This window comes from Hemitrygon akajei, chromosome 7 (assembly GCF_048418815.1).
Source record: "Hemitrygon akajei chromosome 7, sHemAka1.3, whole genome shotgun sequence".
In the NCBI taxonomy this organism is placed as follows: Eukaryota; Metazoa; Chordata; class Chondrichthyes; order Myliobatiformes; family Dasyatidae; genus Hemitrygon; species Hemitrygon akajei.
Genome location: NC_133130.1, coordinates 132,433,364 through 132,460,858, shown reverse-complemented (window position 1 = coordinate 132,460,858; position 27,495 = coordinate 132,433,364). Strand labels below are relative to the sequence as shown.

At 50.4% G+C, this 27,495-nt stretch overlaps 1 protein-coding gene across 15 annotated transcripts in view; it reads right to left on the bottom strand.

The window, feature by feature from the left end:
• The window catches only part of rimbp2b (RIMS binding protein 2b), a 601,236-nt gene that overhangs the window by 449,810 nt on the left and 123,931 nt on the right, over positions 1–27,495 (bottom strand). For 10 of the 15 annotated variants that reach the window (XM_073051972.1, XM_073051967.1, XM_073051966.1 and 7 more), the window contains 8 exons: positions 25,532–25,683; positions 24,672–25,133; positions 22,931–23,086; positions 21,157–21,312; positions 19,681–20,310; positions 19,199–19,316; positions 13,936–14,109; positions 4,683–4,852 (listed from right to left, as the gene is read on the bottom strand). In XM_073051972.1, the coding sequence (XP_072908073.1) occupies positions 4,683–4,852; positions 13,936–14,109; positions 19,199–19,316; positions 19,681–20,310; positions 21,157–21,312; positions 22,931–23,086; positions 24,672–25,133; positions 25,532–25,683 (2,018 nt within the window). The remainder of the gene's footprint in view (positions 1–4,682; positions 4,853–13,935; positions 14,110–19,198; positions 19,317–19,680; positions 20,311–21,156; positions 21,313–22,930; positions 23,087–24,671; positions 25,134–25,531; positions 25,684–27,495) is intronic. The other 5 variants (XM_073051977.1, XM_073051968.1, XM_073051978.1 and 2 more) reach the window with 2 other exon arrangements.

Here is a 27,495-nt window from a genome sequence, read left to right as displayed (position 1 = left end):
TGTACAGTGTGTCCCCTAGTGGTCACAGTGTGTATATGCAGTTGTTCAGTGTGTCCCCTAGTGGTGACAGTGTGGATATGCGGTTGTTCAGTGTGTCCCCTAGTGGTGACAGTCTGTATATGCAGATGTTCAGTGTGTCCCCTAGTGGTGATAGTGTGTATATGCAGTTGTTCAGTGTGTCCCCTAGTGGTCACAGTGTGTATATGCAGTTGTTCAGTGTGTCCCCTAGTGGTCACAGTGTGTATATGCAGTTGTTCAGTGTGTCCCCTAGTGGTGACAGTGTGGATATGCGGTTGTTCAGTGTGTCCCCTAGTGGTGACATTCTGTATATGCAGATGTTCAGTGTGTCCCCTAGTGGTGATAGTGTGTATATGCAGTTGTTCAGTGTGTCCCCTAGTGGTCACAGTGTGTAAATGAAGTTGTTCAGTGTGCCCCTAGTGGTCACAGTATGTATATGCAGTTGTTCAGTGTGTCCCCTAGTGGTCACAGTGTGTATATGCAGTTGTTCAGTGTGTCCCCTAGTGGTCACAGTGTGTATATGCAGTTGTTCAGTGTGTCCCCTAGTGGTCACAGTGTGTATATGCAGTTGTTCAGTGTGTCCCCTAGTGGTCACAGTGTGTATATGCAGATGTTCAGTGTGTCCCCTAGTGGTCACAGTGTGTAAATGAAGTTGTTCAGTGTGCCCCTAGTGGTCACAGTATGTATATGCAGTTGTTCAGTGTGTCCCCTAGTGGTCACAGTGTGTAAATGAAGTTGTTCAGTGTGTCCCCTAGTGGTCACAGTGTGTATATGCAGTTGTTCAGTGTGTCCCCTAGTGGTCACAGTGTGTATATGCAGTTGTTCAGTGTGTCCCCTAGTGGTCACAGTGTGTATATGCAGTTGTTCAGTGTGCCCCTAGTGGTCACAGTGTGTATATGCAGTTGTTCAGTGTGTCCCCTAGTGGTCACAGTGTGTATATGCAGTTGTTCAGTGTGTCCCCTAGTGGTCACAGTGTGTATATGCAGTTGTTCAGTGTGTCCCCTAGTGGTCACAGTGTGTATATGCAGATGTTCAGTGTGTCCCCTAGTGGTCACAGTGTGTAAATGAAGTTGTTCAGTGTGCCCCTAGTGGTCACAGTATGTATATGCAGTTGTTCAGTGTGTCCCCTAGTGGTCACAGTGTGTAAATGAAGTTGTTCAGTGTGTCCCCTAGTGGTCACAGTGTGTATATGCAGTTGTTCAGTGTGTCCCCTAGTGGTCACAGTGTGTATATGCAGTTGTTCAGTGTGTCCCCTAGTGGTCACAGTGTGTATATGCAGTTGTTCAGTGTGCCCCTAGTGGTCACAGTGTGTATATGCAGTTGTTCAGTGTGTCCCCTAGTGGTCACAGTGTGTAAATGAAGTTGTTCAGTGTGTCCCCTAGTGGTCACAGTGTGTATATGCAGTTGTTCAGTGTGTCCCCTAGTGGTCACAGTGTGTATATGCAGTTGTTCAGTGTGTCCCCTAGTGGTCACAGTGTGTATATGTAGTTGTCCAGTGTGTCCCCTAGTGGTCACAGTGTGTATATGCAGTTGTTCAGTGTGTCCCCTAGTGGTCACAGTGTGTATATGCAGTTGTTCAGTGTGTCCCCTAGTGGTCACAGTGTGTATATGCAGTTGTTCAGTGTGTCCCCTAGTGGTCACAGTGTGTATATGCAGATGTTCAGTGTGTCCCCTAGTGGTGACAGTGTGGATATGCAGTTGTTCAGTGTGTCCCCTAGTGGTCACAGTGTGTATATGCAGATGTTCAGTGTGTCCCCTAGTGGTGACAGTGTGGATATGCAGTTGTTCAGTGTGTCCCTAGTAGCTACATTTGTCTGATTCTCGAAAGCTCTGGTGCAGTATTATTTGAATAGGAGCTGTCTGATTGGTTAACTATTATCTGTAAATTTAAATGAAGTATTTATTGACAGGTATAAAAAGAGGTGAGTACGTGGCTGTGCCCTCTTCTTCCCTTTCTTTCTTTTTGCTTCTCTCTCTCTCCTGCTTTGTCACTGTCTGCTTTTCAATTCTCTTTGTTCCATGAATGCATAATGAAGTTATTCTGAAGTGACAGGTTTGTGCCTGTTTTGTCTTAAATACAAAAGCAAGGATCTGATGTTGAGACTTTACAAAGCACTGGTGAGGCCTCACTTGGAGTGTTGTGAGCAGCTTGGGGCTCATTATCTAAGGAAGGGTGTGCTGGCACTGGAGAGTCTGGAGAGGGTTCATGAAATTGTCTCCGGGACTGAATATCAGGACTAATTGATGGCTCTGGGACTGTACTCACTGGAGTTTAGAAGAATGAGGGAGGATCAGATTGAAACCTGTTGAATATTGAATGGCCTTGATAGAGTGGGTATGGAGAGAATGTTTCCTATGTCTAAGACCAGAATTAGGTTGCTTCCCATTGAGAATGGAGATGAGGAGGGAGTGGTGAGCCAGAGAGTGGTGAAACCGTGGAGTTCATTGCCAGAGGCGGCTGTGGGAGCCATCATTGGGTATATTTAAGCCAGATGTTGATAGATTCTTGATTAGTCAGGGTATGAAGAGATACAGGAAGAAGGCAGGACATTGGGGACGAGAGGGAAATAGATCAGCCATGACCGATGGGGGTTATGTATCTCAGGACGACAGGTTTGGAAGAGTTTCCTCAATCCCTGGCTGTGGAGAAAGAGGATAAACAGAGAAACAGTGGGTGAATTTCAGCAGTCCAAGGCAGAGCACGCCGCTGATGCTCCCTTCCCTGTGTCCACAGAAACCTGGCTTCAGTTAACTGAGCAACACACACACACACACACAATGCTGGAGGAACTCAGCAGATCAGTGGAGGGGAATAAACAGTCGACATATTGGACTGAGATCGTCAGGACTGAAAAGGAAGGGGGCAGAAGCCAGAATAAGAAGGTGCCATGAGGGGGAGGACAAGATGGAAGATGATAGGTGGGTGGGTGGGGGAGGGGAGATGAAGTAAGAAGATGGGAGGTGATTGGTGGAAGAGGTAAAGGGCTGAGGAAGAAGGCATCTGATAGGACAGGAGAGTGGAGCATGGGAGAAAGGGAAGGAGGAGGGTCACCAAAGGGAGGTGAAGGGCAGTTGAGAAGAGAACGGGTGAGAGGGAAACCAGAACAGGGATTGGAAAAAGAGAGAAACAGAATTACGGGAGACTGGAGAAACTGAGGTTCATGCTTGGAGGATCTTTCATCCATTTTCTCTGTAAGCCCTCTGTATTGGGTGAAATGGGACACAAAACCCACCGGCTGAACCTCTGCACTCCCTCACCCCAGGCCATCAGCCTGCCTCTCGCACAAGTTTCTAAGGGGTGGGGGCTACTGCACAGAATCAGAAAAAGCTGCAGAGAGTTCTAAACTAACCCATGTCCATCATGGGCACCATTCCCCCCAGCGTCCAGGACATCTTCAAGGAGCGATGCCACAAAAAAGCAGCATCCATCATCGAGGACCCACACCAACCAGGTCGTGCCTTGTTCTCATCATTAGCATCAGGGAGGAGGTACAGGAGCCTGAAGACACACACTCAACGATTCAGGAACAGCTTCTTCCCCTCTGCCATCAGGGAGGGGGTACAGGAGCCTGAAGACACACACTCAGCGATTCAGGAACAGCTTCTTCCCCTCTGCCATCAGGGAGGAGGTACAGGAGCCTGAAGACACACACTCAACGATTCAGTAACAGCTTCTTCCCCTCTGCCATCAGGGAGGAGGTACAGGAGCCTGAAGACACACACTCAGTGATTCAGTAACAGCTTCTTCCCCTCTGCCATCAGGGAGGAGGTACAGGAGCCTGAAGACACACACTCAGCGATTCAGGAACAGCTTCTTCTCCTCTGCCATCAGGGAGGGGGTACAGGAGCCTGAAGACACACACTCAATGTTTCAGGAACAGCTTCTTCCCCTCTGCCATCAGGGAGGAGGTACAGGAGCCTGAAGACACACACTCAGTGATTCAGGAACAGCTTCTTCCCCTCTGCCATTGAACCCATGAACACTATTTTGCTCACTCTCTGTACTGCTCACCTAATTTTATTATGTAACACACCGAGAAAGGTTTCGCTGCTAATGTATGATCTTCCTGTCGAAGCAGTGTTTGGGTTGCGGTCAGAAATAATGGGTACTTTGAAATGTGAGCTGGGTCCTTTGCTTGGCGGGAGAGGAAGTGAGAAGGTGCTGGAGAGAACCGGTCGTAGGGTTCGACCCGGCGGGGGACCGTGATTCGATGGGAGCATGGTGCTGGGGTCGACTGAGAATCGGTGAACGTGACTTTTGGAAGAGTTGAGCTCCAGCCTGTGCTCATTTGACTAATTATAATGGGCCCTTCTTGCTTTTTTTTCTCCTTTTCTTTACTAACCCTTCAGTTAAGATTAATAAATATAATTCCTTTAACCGTACGCCTGTTATTTCTTGGCACGGAGTTGTAACAGGGTAGCGGATTACTCAGCATTCACACAAATCGGGGTTTGGGGTGAGGAAGCCATTACAATCTCACTGGTTTGGCGGGATTCCACAGACTTATGTAGCCAAGCAATCCAGTGGGGTTTCAATTAAGATGATGTATTTCTCATGGTCATTTATGATTATTTTTATTACTATGTACTGCTGCTGCAAAACAACAAGTTTCATGACATACGCCAGAGATATTAAACCCGATTCCGATTCTGATTCAGAGTACCTGAATGATCTGTCCCTCTCGGAATGGCAGTTCTTCCTCAGCTGCATCGGGGTTCGGTGACATTGACAACGGGTCGTAGTCGAAGAGGGCCACGAAAACCCTGGTCGGCACGTCTGCCCCGCAGAGTGGCGGCTCGGCGTCATCGTAAAGTTCTCTCCCAGAGTACCTGTCTGTAAAAAAACCCACAGCATGAGCCTAAACACAGGGGATTCTGCAGAAGCTGGAAATCCAGAGCAACACACACACACACACAGGCACAGACACACACACACACACACAGAGGCACAGACACACGCGCACACACACACACACACAGACACACACACACGCACACACACACACACACACACACACAGGCACAGACACACACACGCACGCACACACACACACACACACAGGCACAGACACACACATGCACGCACACACACGCACGCAGACACACGCACAGACACACACACACACACGCGCACACACACGCACGCACAGACACGCACACACACACACACACGCACAGACACGCACACACACACACGCAGACACGCATGCACACACACACACAGGCACAGACACGCACACACACAGGCACAGACACGCACACACAGGCACATACACACACACAGGCACAGACACGCACACACACAGACACACACACACACACGCACGCACACACACGCACAGACACGCACACACACACACGCACAGACACGCATGCACGCACACACACACACACACAGGCACAGACACGCACACACAGGCACATACACACACACACACACGCGCACAGACACGCACACACACACACGCACAGACACGCATGCACGCACACACACACACACACAGGCACAGACACGCACACACAGGCACATACACACACACACACACGCGCACAGACACGCACACACAGGCACATACACACACACACACACGCACAGACACGCACACACAGGCACATACACACACACACACGCACAGACACGCACACACAGACACACACACACACAGGCACAGACACACACATGGCTGTTAGGGAAGGTTTAAACTAATTTGACAGGGGGATGGGAACCGCAGTGATAGGGCTGAGGAAGGAGAAAACAGAAATAAATCAAAGATAGCATGCAGCAGAGATGATAGAAAGGACAGGCAGGAGATGAGGCATAGTCACAGCCAGTGGGATAGGTTACAGGGCAATAGAGACATGCTGCAGTTAAAACAGATACTGGACTGAGAGTGTTATATTTGAATGCTCGCAGCATATGAGATAAAAAGGAATATCTTGAAATTCAGCTACAGTTTGGCAAGTATGACATCTCTGAAACTTGGCTAAAGGATGGCTGCCATTGAGAGTTGAATATCCAAAGATATACGGCGTATCGGAAAGATAGGTTATTAGGCAGAGGGGGCGGTGTGGCCCTGTGTATAAGAAATAATATTAAATCATTAGAAAGGGATGACATAGGATCGGAAGGTGTGGAGTCTCTACGGGTTGAGTTAAGAAATGACAAGGGTAAAAGGACCCTAATGGCAGTTGTATACAGGCCTCCAAACAGCAACCGGGATGTGGATTACAAATTACAGCAGGAGATGGAAAAGGTGTGTCAGAAAAGCAATGTCATGATAATCGTTTGGGATTTTAACATGAAAGTGGATTGGGAAAACCAGGCCAGTACTGGACCTCAAGAGAGAGAATTTGTAGAATGCCTAAGGGATTGGTCTTCAGGACAGCTTGTTATTGAGCCCACTAGGGGATCAGCTGTACCCGATTGGGTGTTGTGCAATGATCCGGAGGTGATACAAGAGCTTAAGGTTAAGGAACCCTTAGGGAACAGAGATCACAATATGGTCAGGTTCACATTGAAATTTGAGAAGGAAAAATTAAAATCCAATGTGTCAGTATTTCAGTAGAATAAAGGAAATTACAATGGTCTGAGAGGGGACCTGGCCAAAGTTAACTGGAAAGAGATGCTAACAGGAAGGACAGCAGAGCAACAACGGCTGGAGTTTCTGTGAAAAATGAGGGAAGTGCAAGACAGATATATTCCAAATAAGAAGCAATTTTCCAATGGAAGGGGGACACTACCATGGCTGACAAGTGAAGTCAGAGCCAAAGTAAAAGCAAAAGAGAGGGCACACAAGGAAGCCAAAGCTAGTGGGAAGATAGAGGATTGGGAGGCTTTTAAAAACTTACAGAAGGAAACTAAGAAGGTCTTTAGGAAGGAAAAGATGAATTTAGAAAGGAAGCTGGTGATTAATATCAAAGAAGATACTAAAAACTTTTTAAAATATATAAAGGGTAAAAGAGAGTTGAGGGTAGATATAGGACCAATACAAAATGACACTGGAGATATTTTGATGAGAGATGCAGAGATAGAAGAGGAACCAAATGTGTATTTTGCATCAGTCTTCACAGTGGAAAACATCTGCAGTATACCGGACATTCAAGAGTGTCAGGGAAGTGAAGTATGTGCAGTGAGAATTATGACTGAAAAGGTGCTCAGGAAGTTTAATGGTCTGAGGGTGTATAAATCTCCTGGACCTGATGGAATGCACCCTTGGGCTCTGAAAGAAGTAGCTGGAGAGATTGCGGAGGCATTAACAATGATCTTTCAAGAATTGGTAGATTCTGGCATTGTACCGGATGACTAGAAAATCGCAAATGTAACTCCACTATTTAAGAAGGGTGGGAGGCAGCAGAAAGGAAACTTATAGACCTGTTAGCCTGACATCAGTGGTTGGGAAGTTGTTGGAATCAATTATTAGGGATAAGATTCCAGAGTACCTGGAGGCACATGACAAGATCGGCCAAAGCCAGCATGATTTCCTGAAAGGAAAATCCTGCCTGACTAACCTACTGCAATTCTTTGAGGAAATTACAAGCAGGGTAGACAAAGGAGATGCAGTAGACGTGGTGTACTTGGATTTTCAGAAGGCCTTTGACAAGGTGCCGCACATGAGGCTGCTTAGCAAGATAAGAGCCCATGGAATTACAGGGGAGTTACTAGCATGGGTGGAACACTGGCTGGTCAGCAGAAAACAGGGAGTGAGAATAAAGGGATCTTATTCTGTCTGGCTTCTGGTTACCAGTGGAGTTCCACAGGGGTTGGTGTTGGGACTGCTGCTTTTTACGATGTATGTCAATGATTTGGACTATGGTATTAATGGATTTGTGGCTAAATTTGCCGATGATACAAAGATGGGTGGAGGAGTGGGTAGTGTTGAGGAAACAGAGAGCCTGCAGAGAGACTTAGATAGTTTAGGGGAACGGGCAAAGACGTGGCAAATGAAATACAATGTTGGAAAGTGGATGGTCATGCACTTCGGTGGAAGAAATAAATGGGTAGACTATTATTTAGATGGGGAGAGAATTCAAATTGCAGAGATGCAAAAGGACTTGGGAGTACTTGTGCAGGATACTCTAAAGGTTAATCTCCAGTTTGAGTCGGTGGTGAAGGAGGCAAATGCAATGTTGGCATTCATTTTGTGAGGTATAGAATATAAGAGCAGGGATGTGATGTTGAGGCTCTATAAGGCACTCATGAGACTACACTTGGAGTATTGTGTGCAGTTTTGGGCTCCTTATTTTAGAAAGGGTATACTGACATTGGAGAGGGTTCAGAGAAGATTCACAAGAATGATTCCAGGAATGAAAGGGTTACTGTATGAGGAATGTCTGACAGCTCATGGGCTGAATTCCCTGGAGTTCAGGAGAATGAGGGGGGATCTCATAGAAACATTCCAAATGTTAAAAGGCCTGAACAGATTAGATATGGCAAAGTTACTTCTAATGGCAGGGGTGTCTAGGACAAGAGCGCACGACTTCAGGATTGAAGGACGTCCATTTAGGACAGAGATGCAGAGAAATTACTTTAGTCAGAGGGTGGTAAATCTGTGAAATCTGTTGCCACGAGTGGCTGTGGAGGCCACATCATTGGGTGTACATAAGGCGGAGATAGATAGGTTCTTGATTAGCCAGGGCGTCAAGGGGTATGGGGAGGAGGCAGAGGAGTGGGGAATGACTGGAAGAATTGGATCAGCCATGATTGAATGGCGGAGCAGACTCGATGGGCTGAATGGCCTACTTCTGTTCCTATATCTTATGGTCTTTATGGTCTAAAACAGTGGTCCCCAACCACCGGGCCGCGGACCAGTACTAGGCCGGAAAGCATGTGCTACCGGGCCGCGAGGAAACGATATGATTTGGCGATATGAAACGATACGAGTCAGCTGCACCTTTCCTCATTCCCTGTCACGCCCACTGTTGAACCTGAACGCACGCAAGGTCATCAGTCAGTCATTAACCTACAACTACTCAATGAGTAAAAAACAAACAACACACACAAAATGCTGGTGGAACACAGCAGGCCAGGCAGCATCTATAAGGAGAAGCACTGTCGACGTTTCGGGCCGAGACCCTTCGTCAGGACTAACTGAAAGGAGAGATAGTAAGAGATTTGAAAGTAGTGGGGGGAGGGGGAAATGCGAAATGATAGGAGAAGACCGGAGGGGGTGGGATGAAGCTAAGAGCTGGAAAGGTGATTGGCGAAAGTGATACAGAGCTGGAGAAGGGAAAGGATCATGGGACAGGAGGCCTCGGGAGAAAGAAAGTGGGTGGGGGGAGCACCAGAGGGAGATGGAGAACAGACAGAGTGATGGGCAGAGAGAGAGAAAAAAAACAAACAACTAAATATGTCAGGGATGGGGTAAGAAGGGGAGGAGGGGCATTAACGGAAGTTAGAGAAGTCAATGTTCATGCCATCAGGTTGGAGGCTACCCAGCCGGTATGTAAGGTGTTGTTCCTCCAACCTGAGTTTGGATTCATTTTGACAGTAGAGGAGGCCATGGATAGACATATCAGAATGGGAATGGGACGTGGAATTAAAATGTGTGGCCACTGGGAGATCCTGCTTTCTCTGGCGGACCGAGCATAGGTGTTCAGTGAAACGTCGCTTGAGTTTCTTTGGAAGAGGTGGTAGGGGACATAAAAGGCCCAACGATGATGATAATGCTAAGGCCAAGACTGCAAAAAAAAAAGAAAATACGATGAGTCGTACATAAAATATGGCTTTAATGTGACCAGTGACTCACACGCTCCAAGCCCCCTGTGTGTGATATGTGGAGAGAAGCTGTCTAATGAGACAATGAAGCCCTCAAAACTGCTTCGGCACCTTGCGTCCAAGCACCCTGCACTTAAAGACAAACCCGTTGAGTTTTTTGAGCGGAAAAAACGTGAGCAAGCGAGACAGAAGCAATTGCTGGGAGCCACCACCTCCACAAATGCTGCTGCTCTGAGAGCGTCGTACTTAGTGGCTAGCCGTATCGCTAAGGCTAAGAAGCCTTTCACTGTTTGTGAAGAATTGATTCTGCCTGCTGCCAAGGACATCTGCCGTGAACTGTTGGGAGAAGCTGCAGCTAACAAGATGGCACAGGTTTCGCTTTCAGCATGTACCACAGATTCAAGGAGAATCGACGACATAGCGGAGGACATCGAAGCACAGCTGTTGGAACGGCTTAGCGAGTCACCATGGTATACTATCCAGGTCGATGAGTCTACCGATGTCGACAACAAGGCAGTACTGCTGGTTTATGTGCGATATATATTTCAAGACGATGTGCACGAGGATATGTTGTGTGCACTGCCGCTGCCAAATAACACAACCGGGGCAGAACTATTCAAGTCTTTGAATGACTACATGTCAGGCAAACCGGACTGGTCATTCTGTGTTGGAATATGCATAGACGGGGCTGCAGCTATGACTGGACGGCTGTCTGTTTTCACTTCCCGAGTCAAAGAGGTTGCTCCTGAATGCCAGTCTACACACTGTGTCATACACAGGGAAATGCTGGCTAGCCGAAAAATGTCACCTGTTCTTAACAGCGTATTGAGTGACGTTGTTGAAGTTGTCAATCACATCAAAGCAAAAGCCCTGAACTCACGTCTGTTTGAGCAACTTTGCGAGGAAATGGATGCAGAGCACAAACACCTTCTCTTACACACTGAGGTCAGGTGGCTATCAAGGGGGAGAGCCCTGGCCAGGGTTTTTGAGTTAAGAGAGCCGCTACAGAGATTTCTTTCAGGAAAAAAGTCACCACTGGCAGCACACTTCAATGATGAAGAGTGGATAGCAAAACTCGCTTATCTGTGTGACATCTTCAACCTGCTCAATGAACTCAATTTGTCACTTCAGGGGAGAATGACAACTGTCTTCACGTTGGCAGATAAAGTGTCTGCTTTCAAAGCCAAACTGGAACTGTGGGGACGGCGAGTGGACAGGGGCATATTTGACATGTTCCCAGCATCAGCTGGGATTTTGGGAGAGACTGAGGCTGCACCATCCTTCTCTCAGCTGGTGCGCGATCACATATCTTCGCTGTCGACAGAATTCGAGTGTTACTCCCCAACCTCAAATGACCCAAGATGTGCAAATGAATGGGTCCGGACCCATTTATGAATGTCCTCGGTGAATCATCCAGGAAGAATCACATCCTCATCACATTCTACAGGGGTTGTATTGAGAGCATCCTGAGCAGCTGCATCACTGCCTGGTTCGGAAATTGCACCATCTCGGATCGCAAGACCCTGCAGCGGATAGTGAGGTCAGCTGAGAAGATCATCGGGGTCTCTCTTCCTGCCATCACGGACATTTACACTACACGCTGCATCCGCAAAGGAAACAGCATTATGAAGGACCCCATGCACCCCTCATACAATCTCTTCTCCCTCCTGTCGTCTGGGAAAAGGCACCAAAGCATTCGGGCTCTCACAACCAGACTATGTAACAGTTTCTTCTCCCAAGCTATCAGACTCCTCAATACCCAGAGCCTGGACTGACACCTTACTGCCCTATTGTCTTGTTTATTATTTATTGTAATGCCTGCTCTGTTTTGTGCACTTTATGCAGTCCTGGGTAGGTCTGTAGTCTAGTGTAGTTTTTTTCTGTGTTGTTTTTCTTACGTAGTTCAGTCTAGTTTTTGTACTGTGTCATGTAAAACCATGGTCCTGAAAAATGTTGTCTCGTTTTTACTGCGTACTGTACCAGCAGTTATGGTCGAAATGACAATAAAAAGTGACTTGACTTGACTTGACTTGAGAAGATCAACTCCTCGAGCTTGCAAATGACAGTGGACTGAAAAGTATGTTTGACATAACATCTCTGCTGGCATTGTGGATCAAAGTCAAGGCTGAATATCCTGAGATAGTCATGAAAGCACTGAAAACGTTGCTTCCATTTCCAACATCATATCTCTGCGAAGCAGGGTTTTCTGCAATGAAGTCAACAAAAACTAAACTGCGGAATAGACTGGACATAAGGAACCCCCTTCGAGCATCGCGGTCTCCCATCACCCCTCGATGGGACTGTCTTGTTGCAGAGAAACAAGCCCGGGGCTCCCACTGATTCAGCGATATTGGTGTGTTGCAATCATTTTATATGTTCATATGAGGAAAATATGTGCTGTGTGTTTAATATCCAAATGTTATTTAAAATGTTATGGTGCTATTGACTTTTCACTATATTCATGCGAGGAAAATATGCGCTGTGTGTTTAATATTAAATTTGTTAGATAAACCCTTTTAGAAACAAAATTAAGTGTATTAGCCATTTATAGTTGACTTATCACCTATATTTCGGTTATGATTAACCCCCCCCACCCCCCCCAACCTTCAGCCGGTCCGCAAGAATATTGTCAATATTAAACCGGTCCGTGGTGCAAAAACAGTTGGTGACCCCTGGTCTAAAATGCTGGAAGAACTCAGCAGGCCAGGTAGCATCTATGGAGGGGAGTAAACAGTTGATGTTTTGGGCTGAGACCCTTCATCAGAACTGGAAAGGGAAGGGGAAGATGCCAGAATAAGAAGCTGGGGGGAGGGGGAAGAGGACAAGACAGAAGGGGTATTGGTGAAGCCAGGTTGGTGTGGGAGGGGGGATGAAGTAAGAAGCTGGGAGGTGATTGGTGGAAAAGGGATGGAGAAGAAAGAATCTGATAGGAGAGGAGAGTGGCCCATAGGAGAAAGGGAAGGAGGAGGGACACCAGAGGGAGGTGATAGGCAGGTGAGGAGAAGAGGTATGAGGCCAGAGGGAGGAATTGAAAAAGAGGGGCATATGTCAGTGATAATAAACCTGATTCCGAACAGCTCATGAAAGAGCTTGTCTAAATAGACAGATCAGCTCAACATGGGGCCAGGAGGGAACCAAGTCAAATCCCCTCCACATCTTCTCCCCCTCCTCAAGCCTACCTACCACCTCGACCTCCCTCAACCCTCCCACCTGCCTCTGCCTATCAAATATCTCATCTCAATCAACCTCCTACATTCCTTCTTACCTCATTAGCGCCACCCACGGCCGGTCGTCTGTTGCACCCACCGATGACAGGAGACTTGTGGGGGAGCGTTTGACAGCTCTGGGCTTGCGTTCACTAGAACCCTGAGAAATCGGTGTGACCGCGCTGAAACCTATCGAACAGTGAAAGGCCTCGATGGAGTGGACGTGGAGAGGATGGTGGGGAGTCTGAGACCAGAGGACACAGACTCAGGATAGAAAGTTGTCCTTTCAGAATGGCAATGAGGAGGAATTTCTTCAACCAGAGGGTGGTGAATCTGTGGAATTCACTGCCACAGGCAGCTGTGGAGACCATGTCATTGAGTATACTTGAGGCAGAGATTGATAGATTCTTGATTGGTCAGGGAGAAGACAGATTAGGGCTGACAGGAAAATTGGATCAGCCATGATGAAATTGCAGAGCAGACTCGATGGGCCAAATGGCCTAATTCTGCTCCTGTACCTCGTGGTCTTGTGGAAAAGCTGTTGCACTGGGGCAGTTCCGGCCTCTCGATGGTATGAATAACCATCGTAACTGGGGTCTTCCTTCGGGTGCAGAGGGGTGCCCTTCGCTCTCCATGAAACACTGCAGAGACACCTTCCTGGCCCTTGGATCTCGCTGTGGATCTGGAGCTGACTTCTCACGCTAGGACAGGCATGTCCCTGTCTCACTGGGGTGTGAAGCTCACTGCCAACCCCCACCTGTTGAAACGGTGTACCGGGGTGCGGCCGCTGTCGCAGGCAAACAGCTCTTTGGAGCCACAGGCGAGAGCTGAGTGTCCAGTGGGGACCAAAGGTGAGTGAACTGCCCCAGAATGGACACGACAAGCCCCTTCACCAAAAGTGCCACCCCTCCCTGGACACCCCATTCACCCCCAACCCACCCACCCATAACCATCCCCTGCCGCAACCCCCACCGGAACTGTATTGCAGGTACTCACCGTAGCGATTCTCCGGGGCAGTGCTGCGTTGGTGTGGCCACTTCCTCCTCCCTGTGACATGGCGGTAATAGGCATCCTCTCGGGAGGGGGAGATGGCGCCTTCACTCCCCGAGCGTGAGCGGCCACCCTCGCTGTTACTGTCCACCGTGATCTCTGCGGGAGGCAGAGGGAGAGCTGTGAGGAAGTCGTGAGGTCAGACTGCCCCCCCCCTCCCCCACCGCCCTCTGCACCCGTACACTGGCCTGTCTCCCTTCTCCGGGGAACTCCTCCAAGTCCATGACTCCCGATTGTGGACTTCAGGGAAGGGAAGTCGAGGGAACACACACAAGTCCTCCACCAAAAGTGGAAGGGGTGAGCAGATTCAAGTTCCTGGGTTTCAATATCTCTGAGGATCTATCCTGGCCCAACATATCGATGCAATTACAAGAAGGCACGACAGCGACTATACCTCAGGGATGTATGCTTACCCGCTGCTCTGCTCTCTCTGCACCCATGACTGTGCCCAGGCATAGCTCAAATGCCATGTATAATTTTGCTGACAGAGTCTCAGATGGTGACAAGAGGGCGTACAGGAGTGAGATGTACCAGCTAGTTGCAGCATCAACCTTGTATTCAACGTCAGTAAGACCAAAGAACTGATTGTGGACTTTAGAAAGGATAAGACGAGGGAACTCTCACCAGTTCTCAAAGAGGGATCAGAAGCGGAGAAAGTGAGTCATTTTAAGTTCCTGGGTGCCAACATCTCTGCAGCCATAAAGAAAGCAAGACAGTGACTATATTTCATTCGGAGTTCGAGGAGTTTTGGTATGTCACCTATAACACTTGTAAATTTCTACAGATGTACCATGGAGAGCATTCTAACTGGCTGAGGGGGTGGTTACTACACAGGATCGAAATAAGCTGCAGGGGGTTGTAAACTCAAATCGGCTCCATCATGGGCATCGGCCTCCATAGTATCCAGGACATCTTCAAGGAGCGATGCCTCAAAAAGGCAGCATCCATTATTGCAGACCTCCATCACCCAGGACGTTCCCCCTTCTCATTGCTATCATCAGGAGGAGGTACAGAAGCCTGAAGACACACACTCAGTGATTCAGGGACAGCTTCTTCCCCTCTGCCATCAGGGAGGAGGTACAGGAGCCTGAAGACACACACTCAACGATTCAGGAACAGCTTCTTCCCCTCTGCCATCAGGGAGGAGGTACAGAAGCCTGAAGACACACACTCAGCGATTCAGGAACAGCTTCTTCCCCTCTGCCATCAGGAGGAGGTACAGAAGCCTGAAGACACACACTCAGTGATTCAGGAACAGCTTCTTCCCCTCTGCCATCAGGAGGAGGTACAGAAGCCTGAAGACACACACTCAGTGATTCAGGAACAGCTTCTTCCCCACTGCCATCAGGGAGGAGGTACAGAAGCCTGAAGACACACACTCAGCGATTCAGGAACAGCTTCTTCCCCTCTGCCATCAGGGAGGGGGTACAGGAGCCTGAAGACACACACTCAGTGATTCAGGAACAGCTTCTTCCCCTCTGCCATCAGGGAGGGGGTACAGGAGCCTGAAGACACACACTCAGTGATTCAGGAACAGCTTCTTCCCCTCTGCCATCAGGAGGAGGTACAGAAGCCTGAAGACACACACTCAGTGATTCAGGAACAGCTTCTTCCCCTCTGCCATCAGGAGGAGGTACAGAAGCCTGAAGACACACACTCAGTGATTCAGGAACAGCTTCTTCCCCACTGCCATCAGGGAGGAGGTACAGAAGCCTGAAGACACACACTCAGCGATTCAGGAACAGCTTCTTCCCCTCTGCCATCAGGGAGGGGGTACAGGAGCCTGAAGACACACACTCAGCGATTCAGGAACAGCTTCTTCCCCTCTGCCATCAGGGAGGGGGTACAGGAGCCTGAAGACACACACTCAGTGATTCAGGAACAGCTTCTTCCCCTCTGCCATCAGGGAGGAGGTACAGGAGCCTGAAGACACACACTCAGTGATTCAGGAACAGCTTCTTCCCCTCTGCCATCAGGGAGGAGGTACAGGAGCCTGAAGGCACACACTCAGTGATTCAGGAACAGCTTCTTCCCCTCTGCCATCAGGGAGGAGGTACAGAAGCCTGAAGGCACACACTCAGTGATTCAGGAACAGCTTCTTCCCCTCTGCCATCAGGGAGGAAGGACAGGAGCCTGAAGACACACACTCAATGATTCAGGAACAGCTTCTTCCCCTCTGCCATCAGGGAGGAGGTACAGGAGCCTGAAGACACACACTCAATGATTCAGGAACAGCTTCTTCCCCTCTGCCATCAGGGAGGAGGTACAGGAGTCTGAAGACACACACTCAGTGATTCAGGAACAGCTTCTTCCCCTCTGCCATCAGGGAGGAGGTACAGGAGCCTGAAGACACACACTCAGTGATTCAGGAACAGCTTCTTCCCCTCTGCCATCAGGGAGGAGGTACAGGAGCCTGAAGACACACACTCAGTGATTCAGGAACAGCTTCTTCCCCTCTGCCATCAGGGAGGAGATACAGAAGCCTGAAGGCACACACTCAGTGATTCAGGAACAGCTTCTTCCCCTCTGCCATCAGGGAGGAAGGACAGGAGCCTGAAGACACACACTCAATGATTCAGGAACAGCTTCTTCCCCTCTGCCATCAGGGAGGGGGTACAGGAGCCTGAAGACACACACTCAGTGATTCAGGAACAGCTTCTTCCCCTCTGCCATCAGGGAGGGGGTACAGGAACCTGAAGACACACACTCAGCGATTCAGGAACAGCTTCTTCCCCTCTGCCATCAGGGAGGAGGTACAGGAGCCTGAAGACACACACTCAGCGATTCAGGAACAGCTTCTTCCCCTCTGCCATCAGGGAGGAGGTACAGGAGCCTGAAGACACACACTCAATGATTCAGGAACAGCTTCTTCCCCTCTGCCATCAGGGAGGAGGTACAGGAGCCTGAAGACACACACTCAATGATTCAGGAACAGCTTCTTCCCCTCTGCCATCAGGGAGGAGGTACAGGAGTCTGAAGACACACACTCAGTGATTCAGGAACAGCTTCTTCCCCTCTGCCATCAGGGAGGAGGTACAGGAGCCTGAAGACACACACTCAGTGATTCAGGAACAGCTTCTTCCCCTCTGCCATCAGGGAGGAGGTACAGGAGCCTGAAGACACACACTCAACGTTTCAGTAACAGCTTCTTCCCCTCTGCCATCAGGGAGGAGGTACAGAAGCCTGAAGACACACACTCAACGTTTCAGTAACAGCTTCTTCCCCTCTGCCATCAGGGAGGAGGTACAGAAGCCTGAAGACACACACTCAGTGATTCAGGAACAGCTTCTTCCCCACTCCTTCAGATTTCTGAATGGACAGTGAACCCATGAATACTACCTCACTACTTTTTTTATTTTTATTTTTTTCCATTACTTATTTAATTCTATATATATATACACACACACTGTAACTCACAGTTTCTTCTATTATTATGTGTAGCTGCCACAAAGACAACACATTTCATGACATATGCAGGTGATATTAAACGAGATTCTGACTCGAGGACCATTCAACTGAAGGAAGAACTATTGGGAGAAGGTTTTTAGAGACAGGATTTACGAGCATTTCACTAGGGGCAGCCTCACAAGTCTGACTGACTTTTTTGAGAAAGTGAGGAAGCAAATGGATAAGGATCGAGCAGTAGATGTTGTGTCTTTGGATTGGGTGGATAGGGTGTCTGACAAGTTTCCCCATTCAGAAGGTCAGGAAGCATGGGATCCAGGGAAACTTGGCTGAGTGGATTCGGAATTGGCTTGTCCACAGGAGGCAGAGGGTGGTAGTAGATGGAGTGTATTCTGCCTGGAGCTCAGTGACCAGTGATGTTCCACACGGATCTGTCCTGGAACCTCTGCTCTTCCTAATTTTTATAAATGGCTTGGACGAGGAAGTGGAAGTGTGGGTTAGTAGGTCTACAGCTGATGTAATGGTTGGTGATATTGTGGGGTAGTGTAGAACGGTCCACGGTCTCCTTGGTTAATGGTAGGGGTCCATGACTCGGAAATAGCTGGGAACCCCTGGAGTGGAAGGTTGCAGAGCTGGGTTGAGATGTGGCAGATGGAGTTCAATCCGGAAAAGTGTGAAGTGATTTGTCAGGTTGAGTACAGGGTTAATGGCAGGATTCTGGGATCCACCTCCACCAGTTGCTGTGTAAGTTGATAGGGCAATTAAGATGGCATATGGTGCGTTGGCCTCCACTGGTTGGGGATTGAGTTCAAGAGCCATGAGGTACTGCTGCTCTAGAAAACTCTGCTTAGACCACACTTGGAGTATTGTGTTCAGTTCTGGTCGTCTCACTACAAGAAGGATATGGAATCTTTAAAGAAGGTGCAGAGGAGATCTACCAGAATGCTGCCTGAATTAGAGAGCACGCCTTATGTGGAGAGGCTGAGCAATCTGAGGCGTTTCTCTTTGGACCGAAGGAGGGTGAAAGGTGACTTGATAGAAGTGTACAAGACGACAAGCGGCATCAATCGCGTGAACAGCCAAAGGCTTTTTCCCCAGGGTGGAAATGAACTAAACTAGACCTTGCTAGACTGTTTCAAGGACTCTGTGGCTTGATGTTTTATATTCTGTGTATTTTTCGTTCATCTTTTGACCTTTGCGCGATGTTTTTTTTTTTGCCTGTTGGGTGTTGGATGTTTTCTTGATGGGGTTCCATTGTGTTTCTTTGTTCCTGTGGGAGGCCGAATCTCAGGGTTGTATTCTGTAACGTACTTTCATAATAAATGTACTTTGAATCTTGGAAAAGTTTTAAGTTGATTGGAGGGAAGTGGGGGGGGGGGGAGATGTCAGAGGTAGGTTTTTTTTACACAGAGTGGAACGCACTGCCAGGGGTGGTGCAGAGGTAAATACTTCATTTATTGAGATACAGTGTGGTAAAGGCCCCCCCCCCCCCGGCCCTTCAGCCATGCGAGGAAACCCACACGGTCACGGGAAGAATATTCAAAGTCCTTACAGGCAGCGACGGGAATTGAACCCGGGTCACCTGTACTGTAAAGCGCTGTGCTCCCGTGCCAGGTATTTGTATATTTATATGGATAGCTAAGAAACTCGTAGAGAGGCACGTGGATGTTAGAAAAATGGAGGGTTATGTAGATTGATCTTGGAGTGGGCTATTGCAATATCGATGGCTGAAGGGCCTATACTGTCTGGGTCTTTGAAAATGCTGTCAGAGGGAAGTGTAGATGCCTATTTGCCCCTCACTCACCGATGGAAGGCACTGTCATCGGTCTGGCCCGCTGACCAGTACCGCCATGCGAAGCCCTCCGGCCTGCGTGGTCCATCCGGTCCGACATGCGGCGCGACCCCGAGGAGTTGCCGAGCATCTGAGGGAGGAAGAAAGCCACACAGAAGAGGGGGGTGATTGGTGACGCCAGCAACCTGCTGCACGGCGAAGAAACGAAAAGAAAAGTCTACTTGGGCAAAATTCTAGTCTACAGGGAGGGGGGGCTAGTCAAACCAAGGGTAGCAGCGATGCGCAGAAATAAACCCTGGGAGGACGAGGTCCTGAGCAAAGCAAACGAAAAGCGGTCACAAAATGTTTCTGTCACTGATGGAGCCAGGCAGACAGAAATTAACCAAGAGACAGGCTGTAGAGGAAAGATAAATAAAGAAGCGGACGAAACCGTGAAGGGGTAATTAATGAGACTGATTGGCAAGCAGGTGGAAGAGGAGTTATAGTCCACACACCAGCGGTCTCTCTTTGTCCCTCAGGACACAAACAGTAACTGCATTTGGATTTGGTATACTAGTGTTACTTGTTGGTAATTTCGCCGTCCGGCCAGACTGCTTCTGCCGTCCTGGGACGCGGTGCTTTCCTTCCTTCTGTTCTGGGACATCTCTACAGGTACCAGCTGCCGCCGACGCGCACCGTCCGTCCGAAGCGCCCTCACTGAAGGAATCCTCTTCCACGCTGACCTGCCTCTGCAGGGAGGCTCGGCGCCGGATCTGGGCGGGGGCCCCGCAGGCGCCTGGGGTGCGCTGCTGACTGGCTCCGGCTCCGGGTCCGGGCGCCTCCCGCCGGCCCCCACAGTCCAGCCCGCCGCCCGAGCTCCTCCGCCACTCGCTGCCCGCCGCGTCCTCCCACAGGAGGTGAGCCACGCTGGAGGCGGACTTGGCCCGGGGTCTCCACTGCGGCTCGGGGTCTCGCCGCTGCCCCCCTGGCACAGGGTGGAGGGTCTCAGTGTCGCTGGCCCAGGGGTGGGCGTCTTCGGGCCGGGGGGTCAGCTGCCTGCCCGCTTCCTTGGGGATAATGCGGAGTTTGTTAGCGTGTGGGGCTTCCCTCTGAGCTCCGCCGACAATCTCACTCTCACAGCACAGCTACAAGCGGTGGTTAAACAGCAATCGAGAGCGCGGGAAACAGTGAATGAAGAAAAGAAAATAAAGACAAGAGTTAGTTTCCGGGGCCGGTGGTGGGGAGGGAGAGCCTACAGCCCACCCCGGGCAGGAGACAGCATGCTTCACACGGGCAGTCTGTTAAACAGTAAGGTCATGGCTGAGACGCTACTGAAACACTGAGGGTTGCGAACTGGACACAAACACCCACCCACCAGACCCCCCCCGCCCCCAACGACCCCCTCCCCACCACTCCCGGCTGTTGAATGAGGCAGGCAGACCAATGTGTTAGCACAAAGCAAGCGGATGGTAACAAGACAGGAGGGAGCCGAGCGCCCACCCACAGCCCGGAGTCACGGGGCCGGCTACACTCCGGGACCCCGGGAAATGGGGGGGCGGGGGTGGTCCCGACACTGGGTGATCTTGTGGCATCGGACTGTGAACCACGGCAGTACTGATTGGGGATTGGGCGATCTCATGGGATTGGACTGTGCACCTCAGCAGTGCCCACTGGGGACTGGGCGATCTCGTGGGGTCGGACTGGGTAGGGGGTCTCACTGCCCGTTTACTGGGCACCCTTTCACCGGCATCCCACCCACTGTTCCCCCTCCAACGTCTCCGTCACCTAAACTGACAGCTTCTTTGCCTGGGTTCTGCTGAAGGGTGTTCAGCCTGAGACGTGGTCTCTGCTTCTCTCTCCTTAGACGCTGCCTGACCTGTGTGCCTACTTCTGCTGCCCGAGGGCACAGCAGAGGTGCGGTGGGCGTGCAGCCCGGTGGTACTGGGCTCTGAACCGCTGTTGGCGCACGGCCTCGCGTGGGCTGGGCTTACCTTCAGGGTGGTGTGTGAGGTCGCACTGTGCCTTCTCCTACCACCCTCATCCAACAGCATCTCCGAGTAGAGCTCCTCTTCGTCCTCCTCCATGATGTCGGAAAGGTCAGATCCCCGACTGCTCTCCGAGTGGTAGCTGTCTGCGTGCCCGTAGTGCTGCCGACAAACGAGAAGCAGGAGAGTGGCGGTTCACAGGGTTCACAGGTTCAACCGCCCACCCCCCGCATCGTGACGCCCCAGGTTCCTCAGCATTGGGCGTGGTGCTCAGGGTGTCCGATTTCAAAGTTTGACTCCTGCGTCCTCTGTAAGAAAGTTTGTGTGCTCCTCCTCGTCACTGCGTGGATTTCCTCCCACGCACCAAGGAAGACTCCAGTTGTGATGACCATTCATGCCACTGGACCTGTAGCTCTGAGATCGAGAGGCTGGAACTGCCCCAGTGCAACAGCTTTTCCACAAGACCACGAGGTACAGGAGCAGAATTAGGCCATTTGGCCCATCGAGTCTGCTCTGCCATTTCATCATGGCTGATCCATTTCCCTCTCAGCCCCAGTCTCCTGCCTTCTCCCTGACTAATCAAAAATCTATCAACCTCTGCCTTAAATATACCCAATGATTTGGCCTCTACAGCCAGCTGTGGCAATGAATTGCACAGATTCACCACTCTCTGGCTAAAGAAATTCCTCCTCCTCTCCGTTCTAAAAGGTCGCCCCTCTATACTGAGGTCTTAGACTTTCCACCATAGGAAACACCCTTTTCACATCCACTCTACTGAGGCCTTTCAGCGTTCGCTAGGTTTCAGTAAGGCCACCCCTCGTTCCTTGGAACTCCAGTGAGTAGAGGCCCAGAGCCATCTTGTATATGACAATGCCGGAATCGTTTCGGTGAACTCTCCAAAGTCAGGTAGTACCGGTTTGTAGATTAACTGATCATTGTAAATTGTCCCGTGGTTAGACCAGGGATTAAATAGGTAGGCACTGGGTGGCACATGTCGGTGGGCCAGAAGGGCCTGTTCTACACTGTATCTCTAAATAAATAAATGTGGGGAGAGACCAGCTCAGGAGATCCTGGGACCAGCACCTACTGTGTGGGCCAGCAGAAAGAAGCCAATGACAGCACATCTTCTTTCTTAGAAGCTTGTGTAGATTTGCCATGTCACCAAAAACTCTCGCAAACATCTGTAACGGAGAATGTTCTAACTGGTTACATCACGGCTTGGCGTTCAAACACCAGTTTGGTTAGCCTTAAACTGGGGGATTGCTGGGCAATGTGGATTGAAGGGCTGGCAGGGCCTGTTCCGTGCTGTATCTCAACAAATAAGAAAGCAGCATCTATCGTCAGGCATCAGGGATATTCCCCCCCCAACCATCCAGGCCATGCTCTCTTCTCTTAAACACAAGAGATTCTGCAAATGCTGGAAGTACAATGAAACACACACAAAATTCTGAAGGAACTCGGCAAGTCCATGCCTCCCGCTCAAAGCCAGCGGAGTAAGAACAGAGCGTGATGAAAGGCCTCAGCCCGAAATGTTGACTGTTTATTAATTTCCACAGGTGCTGCCCGACCTGTTGAGTTCCTCCAGCATTTTTGTGTTTGTTGCTCAAGGTTTCCAGCATCTGCAGAATCTCTGTTTTCACACTCTTTCTCCGCGGCTGCTGCCTGACCCGCCGAGTGTTTTCCCTGCATACTTTTTCCACTCTATTTCGGGTCTTCGGCAGCTGCAGGGTCTCCGACACCTACGGAAGGAAAGGATCTGAAACGATCGGTGAGCACTCACCTGTCTGCCCAGCTCAGAACGCCTGAGAAACTCGTCCACGGACGCACCGGGCCTCTTGATGCTGCGGGCATCGTAATCCTCCTCCTCCTCCTCCTCGTCTGAGTTCTCCTGCTGGAAGGTGTTGCTCCTCTGGCTGAATGCGCTCCTTTTCTCAGCCTGAAAATGATGGGCCGAATGGTCAGTCGCAGGCAGAGAGCTCATCACCAGCGAGCACCAGGGTCAAGATGCCCACATCAGGATTAGTGAGTTGGGGAAATGGTATGTTGGCGTCGGAGGCACGGTGACATGTGGGCTGCCCTTGGCACATCCTCGGACTGCGCTGGTCATTGGCACAAACGACATATCTCACTGTACGAATGAGAGGGAGGTCTTACAGAAACATATAAAGTTATGAAAGGGATAGATAAGACAGAGGCAGGAAAGTTGCTTCCACTGGTAGGTGAGACTAGAACTAGGGGACATAGCCTCAAGATTCGGGGGAGTAGATTTAGGATGGAGATGAGGAGGAACTGCTTTTCCCAGGGAGTGGTGAATCTGTGGAATTCTCTGCTCAATGAAGCAGTGGAGGCCGCCTCAGAAAATATACTTAAGACAAGGTTGGATGGATTTTTGTATAGTAGAGGAATTAAGGATTATGGGGAAAAGGCAGGTAGGTGGAGATGAGTCCATGGTCAGATCAGCCGTGATCTTATTGAATGGCGGAGCAGGCTCGACGGGCCAGATGGCCGACTCCTGCTCCTATTTTTTATGTTATGTTAATTAAATATAATCTTTAACTTTTCTTTCACTGCCTCGCCAAAACAAAGGACAAATACCAAGGGTTCTGAAGTAACACATGGAAAATTCTTTTTCAAGTGAGTTAACTGGCGGGTTGAGTCGGTGGTGAGGAAGGTAAGTGCAATGTTAGCATTCATTTCAAGACGTCTAGAATACAAGAGCAGGGATCTGATGCTGAGGCTTTATGAGGCGCTGGTGAGGCCTCACCTTGATTATTGTGAACAGTTTTGGGCTCCTCGTCTAAGAAAAGATGTGCTGGCATTGGAGAGGGTCCAGAAGATGTTCACAAGGAGGATTTTGGGAATGAAAGGGTTATCATGTGAGGAACGTTTGATGGCTCTGGGCCTGTACTTGCTGGAATTCAGAAGGATGAGGGGGGATCTCATTGAAACCTTTTGAATGTTGAAAGGCCTAGACAGAGTAGATGTGGAAAGGATGTTTCCCATGGTGGGGGAGTCTAGGACTAGAGGGCACAGCCTCAGGATAGAGGGGCATCTATTTAAACCAGAGATGCAGAGAAATTTCTTTTGCCAGAGGGTGGTGAATTTCTGGAATTTGTTACCACAGGCAGCTGTGGAGGCCTGGTCGTTGGGTCCATTTAAAGTAGAGATTGATAGGTTCTTGACTGGCCATGGCATCAAAGGTTACGGGGAGAAGGCCAGGAGTGGGGCTGAGGTGGAGGAAAAAAAGGATCAGCCATGATTCAATGGTGGAGCAGGCTCAATGGCTTATTCTGCTCCTATGTCTTAAGAAGTCTTGAAGGTGCCGGACAGCTGTGGTGTGGCAGGTATGGGCTGAATCGAGGCATTGGAACCCAGGGAATGAGCAAATATTTATCAGGTACACAGTCTCTGCTCCTCACATTGGTCAACATTTAATTTGGGCCTAACCACAGACACAGGAAGGGTTACCCTTTAGAGAATAGGGTATGGTCAGTGTGTGGTGTGAGTAAGGAGAGGTTCACCTTGTTGCTCTCTGTGATGCGCTCGGCCGCCTCTCGAGCCATCGCTTTTGCCATGCTGTTTGAGATCGGTGCTCCCTGGGGCTGCGGCAGGATTCTCTGCGGTGACGGTGACCTGGCACTGCCGCTCCGGTTGGCGTAGCCGGGCACGGTGGGCTCCAACGATGATCTGTGGAGCTGAGGTGGGGTGGGCACTGGCTCCCATGGCCCATCGCTCTGCGGCACTGGGCCTAGTGGCTGCTCTTTGGTATCGGGCACTTTGGCACTCGGTGGCGGCTGGGGTCTGGCGGGGGCGCGAGGCAGGCAAGACCCCAGCAGCTCGGCCGGGATCGCAGCAGCGCACGAGTCCTCGGACTCTCCCTGTGCCGACACCGTCCGCACAATGATCTCCCTGGTCTCCAAGTTCTGTATCCGCAGGTAATCTACGATGACGCTCTCGGCCGTGGCCATCTTCACTTCTGCAACCTGGGGTCACAACACAAACAACAGCAACATTCCCAGGCAGAGACCCCCACCCTTGGCAAAGCAATTAGCATGATGGGAAGAGGCAATCACGTGGAGATGGGGGCAAAGGGGGAGTGAGAAAATGGTGTGAGGAATCACAGTGCAGGGGAGATGGGTGTGAGAAGATGGGGAGGTGGAGAAGCGGGGAGACGGGTGGGATGGGTGCAAGGAAATGGCGGAGAGAGGGGCAGGCAGGGAGGATTCAAGTGGGGAATGTAAAGAGGTTGGTGAGGAAATATCTCGAGCTGACAATATCCTCAGTGTTGGACATCCCCACCCTGTTCATCTACCCCTCTCCCCATCCCATCCCGTCCCACCCCGGGGACGCCCCTCTCCTGAACGGAACATCTGGGGCTTACCTTCTGGCCCTTGGCGCAGACGCTGTAGCCGGTGACTCGGGCTCCATTGGAGGTCCCCGTTGAGGTGAGGGGAGGGGGCTTCCAGTTAATCTGCAGGGTTCCTGGGGTCGTGCCAACCTGCACTGTCACATCCTGAGGGGGTGCAGGGGGTCCTGAGCACAGAGGTCAGGGGTTACTGAACAGGATTACCCCCAATCCTGACCGCAAACCCCATCTACTACAGAGGGTCATCCGAAACCCACCCTCAAACTCAAACCCAAACCCAACCCTGAGCCAACATCAAATCTACTCTACCCTCAACTCTAAAACTGGCCCACCTACCCCATTCACTACACTCTGATGCACTACCCTCAGTCCCAAACCAAACACCAATCCTGACCACAATCCCCATCCCATCGCACCCTCAAACTCAAACCCAATCCCGAATGCAACACCCATTCACTACACCACCCCTCAATGCCAAACTCAACTCAATGTCTGACCATTCACCAAACTAACTCCACCCTCAACCCCAAATCTGAACCATAATCAAACCTCCTGCCAAACTCAACTCCAAACATGGCACATCTACCCCACTCACTACACTCTGAACCACACCCAATTCCAATCTTGACCACAATCCCCATCCACTCATCTCAAACCCACCAACAACCCCAAACCCAACCCCAAAACTGGTCTGTCATACCCTCAACTCCAAATCCAACCCTGACCACAACCCCCATCCACTACACTGACCCATCCCAAACCAAATGACTGTGATCCCCCCGCCACTACACTGACTGTCTCACTTTCAACCTCCAACTCCATACCAAACCCAAAGCACTACACACTCAACCTCAAACCCAACCCTGTCCACAATCTCCATCCCATCATACCATCAACCTGAACCCTGGACCAACACCAACCCTACTACTAAACCCAATCCAACCAAGACCACAATCCCCAGACACTGTGCTGAGCTATCTCAACCCCAGACCCCATCCCAATCCTGACCACAATCCCCATCTCCACCTACTCAACCACCTCCAATCCAAACCCCACCAACATGACCCACTGCACTCCAACCCCCATCCAACCTCCACCACTCCACTCCAACACCACCTAACACCACTTCAACCCTACCCCACTCACTCCACTCCAAACCCCACCCAATCCCATCCACTCCACTTCAACACCACCCAATGTCACCCCATCCACTCCACTCCAATCCCACCAAAACCCAACCACTCCACTCCAACACATTCTAACACCACTTCAACCCTACCCCACTCACTCCACTCCAAACCCCTTACAACACCTTCCATTCAAGCCTGCACCATCAGCAGTCCAACCCCCACCCACTTCACCCCAAGCCCCACCTAACATGACCCAATGCACCTCAGCCCCCCACCAAACCCCTTCCCACTCCACTCCAACTCCCACCCAACCCACCCACTCCTCTCCAAACCCCACCCACTCCACTCCTTCCCCTGCCCAACCCCACCCACTCCACTTCAACACCACCCAAAGTCACCCCATCCACTGCACTCCAATCCCACCAAAACCCAACCACTCCTCTCCGAACCCCATCCAACCCACCCACTTCTCTCCAAACCCCACTCACTCCACTCCTTCCCCTGCCCAACCCCACGCACTCCACTTCAACACCACCCAAAGTCACCCCATCCACTCCACTCCAACCCCCACCCAACCCACCCACTCCTCTCCAAACCCCACCCACTCCACTCCTTCCCCTACCCAACCCCACCCACTCCACTTCAACACCACCCAGTCACCCCATCCACTGCACTCCAATCCCACCAAAACCCAACCACTCCTCTCCCAACCCACCCACTCCTCTCCAAACCCCACCCACTCCACTCCTTCCCCTGCCCAATCCCACCCACTCCACTTCAACACCACCCAAAGTCACCCCATCCACTCCACTCCAACCCCCACCCAACACCTATCCACTCCAAACCCCA